At 64.8% G+C, this 7,115-nt stretch overlaps 1 protein-coding gene across 1 annotated transcript in view; it reads left to right on the forward strand.

The window, feature by feature from the left end:
* The window catches only part of MYLK2 (myosin light chain kinase 2), a 15,845-nt gene extending 11,276 nt beyond the window's left edge, over nt 1-4,569 (forward strand). The window contains 6 exon segments of the mRNA XM_055139937.1: nt 1,937-2,008; nt 2,127-2,169; nt 2,172-2,257; nt 2,846-2,998; nt 3,094-3,226; nt 3,933-4,569. Of these exon segments, the coding sequence (XP_054995912.1) occupies nt 1,937-2,008; nt 2,127-2,169; nt 2,172-2,257; nt 2,846-2,998; nt 3,094-3,226; nt 3,933-4,013 (568 nt within the window). The 3' untranslated portion in view covers nt 4,014-4,569.
* The last annotated feature ends 2,546 nt before the right edge of the window (nt 4,570-7,115 follow it).

Below are 7,115 nucleotides of genomic sequence, written 5' to 3' on the forward strand. Positions count from 1 at the left end.
GTGTGTGAATTTTTATGTGTGTGTATGAGAGAGAGCATGTGTGTGTGTGAATGTGTGTGAGAGAATGTGACTGTGTATGGTGAATGTGTGTATAAAAGAGTGTGTGTGAATGTGTATGACTGTGAGTTTGTGGTGTGTGTGTGAGAGAGAGAGGGGGGATAGAGAGAGGGAGAGAGGGAGAGAGAGAGGGAGAGAGAGAGGGAAAGAGAGAGGAGAGAGGAGGGAGAAAGAAGGAGAGAGAGGGAAAGAGAGAGGGAGAGAGGGAGGGAGAGAAAGAGGGAGAGAGAGGGGAGGGAGAGAAAGAGGAGAGAGAGAGGGAGAGAGAGGGAGAGAGAGGGAGAGAGAGGGAGAGAGAGGGAGAGAGGGAGAGAGAGAAAGAAGGAGAGAGGGAGAGAAAGAGGGGGAGAGAGGGAGGAGAGAAAGAGGGAGAGAGAGGGAGAGTGAGAGGGAGAGAGAGAGGGGGAGAGAGAGGGAGAGAGAGGGAGAGAGGGAGGGAGAGAGAGGGAGAGATGGAGGGAGAGGGGAGGGAGAGAGAGGAGAGAGAGGGAGAGACGGAGGGAGAGAGAGGGAGAGAGGGAGGGAGAGAAGAGGGAGAGAGAGGGAGAGAGAGGGAGAGAGAGAGAAGAGGAGGGAAGAGTAGAGAGAGAGGGAGAGAGGAGAGAGTATTCAGGACAGCTCTCTGTTTTTCATCAGAGAAGGGTTGCATGGTCCAATGAGCCAGGAGAACCATCTGGAACCGTGTCCCAGACTCCCTGCCGGGCTTTTCCTCCCTTCAGGGAGACCCGCATGTGTCCTGTTTCCTCAGGCCCTTGTGCCTGGGCCCTTCCTTTCCTCAGCCACTGCCACTTTGTCTGAGTGGGTGGAGCAATTCCAAAAGGACCTCAGACAGTAGTTTACAGCGATGCCCAGGCAAAGGCCTGCAGGCCAGTCCAGCAACGGACACTGCAGGGTCATGGAGGCTCAGGCCCCACGTCTGGGCCAGTGGCAGCCACGTGGGCCTGGCTCCCGCCTTTTCAGAAGGTGCAGAAAATCAGGAAATTACCATTTTTTGTATGAAATCTTTCTTTAGAGCATAGTGAAGCACCTTTAAAGTGCTCCCGCTGTCTGACTAGGACCGTGTTCCTGATCTGTGAAGAGCAGAGGGAGGCCCGGTGGGAGGGTCTCTCTGGCCTTGCCGCAGTGCATTTGCTCGGCCACTGGCCACCGTGTCCCGGGCTGGGATTGAGGCCCCATGGGTGCCTTTGTCAGGCAGGGCAGGGGAGGGCTCGGAAGGATAGCAGAGGGGAAGGCGCTCACCCTGCAGGCCGCCGGCCCAGGCTCAGTCCCTGGCACCCCAGCCGTTCCCTCGAGCTCTGCCAGGAGCAAGGAGGCTGGGGGAGAGGTCCTTGCTCGGGAAGAACCGGCCCCCAACCCTGAATGCTCTGTGGGTCCTCGGAGGTCACCAGCGGTTGACAGAGTGACATCAGGGGACCAGGGCTGGATCAGAGTCCTGGGGTCAGTCCTGGCTCCATCATCAACTGGTTGGAACACCAGGGCCGTCACTTTCTGTGCCTGTGCCTCAGTTCCCCCAGTTGTGAAACCGTGGCATGTGGACACAGAGTCCCAGGCTCCTCAGTGGGGTGTCCTTGCTGGCCGGAGCCACCGTCCAAGGAGTCTGTTTCCCTCTGCGGGCCAGAAGCAGGGTCTTCCCTCCCTGCCTCTGGGGAGGCCCTGACGGGCTCCAGGCTCAGGCCCGCCCCCCCCCCCCCGCCCACCGCCTCAGCTTCACCCTCAGAGCTGCTGGCACGTGCGTCTCTCTGGTGCTGCCGGTGTCAGGACAGCGGCCCGGGGCTCGGGAGGCCGCCCTGGCAGCCTGCTCGGGGCTGGGGTGGACCTGGCGGGGAGCGTAGGGTGAGCCAGGTCAGAGGGCCAGCCCAGGTCACCCCCTTCTCCTCAGCCAGAGAACATCCCTGTGCGTCAACACCACGGGCCATTTGGTGAAGATCATCGACTTCGGCCTGGCACGGAGGTACCCCCCGGGTGGGCGGGGAGGGCCCGGGCGGGTGCGGGGTGGGCCGGGCGGGCGCGGGAAGGGCCGGGCGGGGCGCGGGGAGGCGGGAGCTGAGCGTGCGGCTCTCACCCCGCAGGTACAACCCCAACGAGAAGCTGAAGGTGAATTTTGGGACCCCCTGGAGTTCCTGTCGCCCGAGGTGGTGAACTACGACCAAATCTCCGACAAGACGGACATGTGGAGCATGGGGGTCATCACCTACATGCTGTGAGCCCCCGGGGGCTGGCGGGCACGGGCACGGGGAGGACTCAGGGGCGGGGGCGTGGGGGGGGAGGCCAAGCTGGGGCCTGGGGGTCCTGCCGAGGGGGTTGCCCCCCTCAAACCCCACTCTTCCAGTCAGCCTTTGCAAGGGGTCGGGGAGTCTGAGGGAGAAACAGGAACGGGGAGCTCTGTACCCATTTTAGAGTTGGAGAGACCAGAGCCTCTAAAGGCGGAGCATGCAGGCAGCCCCAGACCCTGGACAGCAGGTCTTCCGCACCCTAGCCTGCCCGGGAGGGAGGACAGAGGGTCAGGGACAAATTTTTTTTTTTTTTAATTTTTGTGCACTCATCATTCCTCTTCTTCACTGTAACCCCTGGGAAGCTGGGATGCTTGCGCCCATTTTACAGATGAGAAGAGTGAGGCTCAGAGAGGGGGGGAAGTGACTTGCCCAAGGTCACCCAGCCAGATTCAAAAGCCAGGTCTGTCCCACTCGGGCGGCCGGGGGTCTTCTCAGCACACGGTGCTGCCTCCTAGGATCCATGCCTACCGCCAGCCGCCCCCTCACCGCTCTGCCCTCTGTCCCGCTCCCTGCAGACTCAGTGGCCTGTCCCCTTTCCTGGGTGACGACGACACGGAGACCCTGAACAACGTGCTCTCTGCCAACTGGTACTTTGACGAGGAGACCTTTGAGGCCGTGTCAGAGGAGGCCAAAGACTTTGTCTCCCACCTGATCGTCAAGGACCAGGGGTGAGGCTCGCCCCGGGGTGCGGGCCCTGCGTGTGCCGGCGGGGTGGGGCTCCCCGGCACACTGCCCACCCTCCCACCGTGCCCCCTGCCCCCAGGGCCCGCATGAGCGCTGCCCAGTGTCTGGCCCACCCGTGGCTCAACAACCTGGCGGAGAAAGCCAAGCGCTGTAACCGACGCCTCAAGTCCCAGATCTTGCTAAAGAAATACCTCATGAAAAGGCGCTGGAAGGTACCGAGGGCCGGGGGGGCCGCAGGGCGCGGCGAGGCGGGGAGAGCGGCTGGTCCAGGCCCACCAGCGCGGACGGGGCAGCTTCTACCCGGCAGACCAGGGGACTGGGAAACAGGGCTCACTCTCCTGTCTCCGCCAGGGCTGGCAGCGAGCCCCAGAGGGCCGCACAGCCAAGCCGGGGGCTCAGGGCGAGGTCTCCGGCCACACACACACACATACACACACACACACACACACACACACACACACACACACACACACGGCAGGGGTCAGACTCTCTTGATGGGGGCTGGGTAGTTGTTAAAAGCTATCAAGGAGGACTGGACCAAAACAAATCAGTTGGGTCCAGGGGAGAGGGTGTGCTCTAAATAGGTGGCTAGCCAGTGCAAAAGCCCTGGGGCAGGTACTGGGCCGGGAGCTTGAGAAACAGGCTGGGATGGGGCAAGCTGGGTGGGGGTGGGTGGGGAGGCAGGGTCAGGAGAGACACACACACGTGGGAGGGGCTTGTCTTTTCCCTCGAGGTACTGAAACGGGCGCCACAGGCGGCTCTGAGAGACAGTGGTGGTGTCCTGGCCCCTCTGGTGGCTGTTCTGGGGGCAGCCCTGCCCCTTTCCTGGGGTCTGGGCCCTGGGGGAAAGATGGGGACCTGGCCCCTGCACCCCTGCCGACGTGACCCCCTCTCCCCCCGCCCCCGCCCCCCCTCCAGAAAAACTTCATTGCCGTCAGCGCTGCCAACCGCTTCAAGAAGATCAGCAGCTCAGGAGCACTGATGGCGCTCGGGGTCTGAGCCCCCAGGGGCAGCTGGAGCCTGGACGCAGCCACACGGGGCCCGGGGCTGAGGCCACACAGCCCCACAGGCCAGAGCGGACGGCCAGATGCCCAGCGCGGCCTGGCTGGGACACGGCAGCGCCAGGCTGGGAGGCTCGGGGCTCCCCACGCCCCTGCGCATGGACCGCTTCCCCGACAGACGCCTCGGCTGTGGCCTGAACCCGTCCCGCTGATGCCTCCTGGGTGGGGCTCTGGGCCCGACATTTGCTCCGGCCCGCCCGGGGACCCCCACCCCGGCCGGGGCACCCTCCTGGCTGGGGCGGGAGGGCAGGGGGCACCCAGCATGTGGTTCGGGGCAGGCGGACAGACTCCGGGCGGGCCAGGAAGGCAGCCAGGCCCTCCCGAGTCCAGCTGGCAGGGGACACAGAGGCGGCTTTGTTGCGAGGGCCTCGAGCCCCCGCCCGCGCCCCACTCCCAGCAGATAAGGCCCCCGCAAGCACCATCTGGCCCGGGCCCGGCCCCCACCCACCTTCCTCGCGACCACCAACATACAGGAACTCACTGGGAGAGAGGACGGACGCCCAGCCCAGCCTTGGGGGAGGGGGGAGGGGAAGGCCCAGGGGACCCGGGAGACCACCCCAGTCTTGCCCGAGGGCCAAGGGGGCCCACCCCAGCCACTCTGGACCTTTCTCCCGGGGTGACTACCGGGATCAGCAGGCCCAGGAGGGGCGGGACAGCGGAGGGGCAGCCCCCAGCCTGCTCTCAGCTTGAGCCTTGTAAATAAATGTACAGGTCTGATTCGGCTCCTTCCCTTGTGAGCTGGGGGGCTCCCGATGGGCACTGGGCGCGTCGGGGACCGGGTTTCTGCACGGGGTGGGACTTGCTCACGTGGCCCCGGGGGCCACACTGAGGGGTGGGGCAGGGCTTTCCCCGCTTGTGTCCCAGAGTCCCCATCTGCCAGAGGAGGTCACAGCACGGGTCTGCGTGGATCGGGCAGTGCCCGTGCGCTGGGCCCGCTTTCCGCGTGGGTACCTCTGAACTCACGAGGCAGGTGTTGTCATCCCTATTCCTGTTTGACATGGGGAAACTGAGGCTCCGAGAGGGCACAGACACCCCCAGCACAGCAGGAACTGGGGCTGGCTGGATGCCTCCACCTGCCGCCCCTCCCCGAGGGAAGGGAGCACTTAGCCAGGGGCAGGGCTGAGTGGAGCCTCAGAGGGGCCGCAGTGATGGGGAGGGGGCTGTTCTCTGCTCCTTCCTGTTGGCCACAGACCCTCGCCCCTGGCCTGCTGTGTGCCGGGGAGCCCCCCGCTGCTGGAGGGACCACCCCAGAGGGCCAGAGGGCTAAGCCCTGAAGGACTGGAACCTTCCTGGCCGTGAGGCCACTCGGTCAGCAGAAGGTGGTTGAAGAGGGGCAGGTGGCCACTCGCCGGAGGTCTTGGGGTTCCAGAAGGTTCTTCATGCAGCATCCACGGAGGCCAGGACAGCTCACAGTGCCCCCACGTGGTGGGTCCGGCAGTGCCCTGGGCCACGCGGCCAGGTGGTGGCAGAGCAGGGGCCGTCCCTCCTGGGGAGACCCTTTCCCGCCAGCCCCCTGCCCTGCCGTGGACACCCAGAGAATCCAGACCGCCTGATCTGGGGCAGCCGCTGGTGGGGCAGCATCCGGCGGGGAGGGGGTGGGGGGGCTCTGGGGCCTGAGCCCGGCAGTCGGAGCTCGGGGGACCCAGCTTGGACTCCTGCATCTGGGCAGGGCCCCCCACTTCCCCCCGCCTCCCGCCTGCCCGAAGCACCTGCCAGCTGGGCCGGCCCTCTCCGCCCCCTGGCCCCCGCCCAGCCTGCCCGGCCCGCCCTGGCCACACAGCGCGCTGATGAGGGTGAGTCACTGCAGAGCGGTGGAGGAGGAAACGGGGCAGGGATCCCGCTGGGGAAACCAAGACCCAAACAAGGCCGGAGCCTCCACAGAGCCCGCGAGGCCGGGGACCAGACGCCAGGGCTCCCAGGCCCCCCGCACTCATGTCCATTTCCCCCTCTCTAGGACAGATCCCCCCCTCAGCCCTGCTCTCTCCTGTGACAGAGAGGGGAGAGGGCCGTCCTGACGCACCGGTGAGGAAACTGCCTCAGAGAGGGAGAGTGACTAGCCCAAGCTCACTCAGCAAACAAACACACCTGAGACAGGAAGTACAACCCAGAACCAGGCAATGGGGAGGTCACTGTGCCTCCACAGACCCTCAGGAAACATGTCCTAGGAGGTTCCTTTTGCGGTCTGGGTTTGTTTGTGGGAGGGGGTCACACCCAGAAGCACTCAGAGTTTACTCCTCCTAGCTCTGGGGAGACCTGAAGATCTTAGCCAGGTTGGTAAATGGCAGCAGCAGGAGCCCACTGCGCTCTCTCTCCGGGCCCTCAAGGGCTCCCTTTGATTTATCACAGGCCTCCTTTGGGCCCGGGCTGGTCCTCAGAGATACAGGATGGCCTCCACACTGCACAGGCATCTTGTGGGTTCAGAGACCCCACAGGGCAGAGATGGGGTGCAGCCCCCAGATCAGGGCGGGCATCTCTCTCTCTCTGCAGCCTGGGTGCCTGCCCATGGCCTTTCCAGAGCCCTGGGGTTGGCGCCTCTGGGGAAAGCGCAGACTGAGGCCCTGGCATCCTGGCGGAGGCTGGGGTGCTGCCTGGCTCCGCCCCTCCCGCCAAGGCCCGGTCCTGCAGCTCCCCGGGCCCCAGGTGCCAGCCTGCGAGTGTCCCCAGTCCCGTGCTGGGTGTGCCCCACCCACCGCTCAGCCCCTGGGGACCTTCCCTGGAGGTGCTCCGAGCCCCTCCCTACCCTGGGACCAGGACCCCCAGCCTCCATGTACCTGGTGCCCCGTGCGGGCTCCAAAGGGTTAAGCTGGTTGGTGGGACCTTTCCTCCTGGCTGGTCCCAGCCTGAGAACCTTCCTCCAAGGCAACTTCCGGCCTCTGGGCCTGGGCCAGGCCCACAGTGACCACCCCCATGGGTCTGAGGCCACATCTGGTTTGGATTAGCCAGGGCCGGTGACGCTGCCTTTTCCTGTCTGCATCCAGTGGCCTTGAATTCCTTGGACCCAATGGGGCAGCGGTGGGAAAAGATTCAGCCTGGGACAGGC

This window comes from Sorex araneus, chromosome 5, assembly GCF_027595985.1.
Source record: "Sorex araneus isolate mSorAra2 chromosome 5, mSorAra2.pri, whole genome shotgun sequence".
In the NCBI taxonomy this organism is placed as follows: domain Eukaryota; kingdom Metazoa; phylum Chordata; class Mammalia; order Eulipotyphla; family Soricidae; genus Sorex; species Sorex araneus.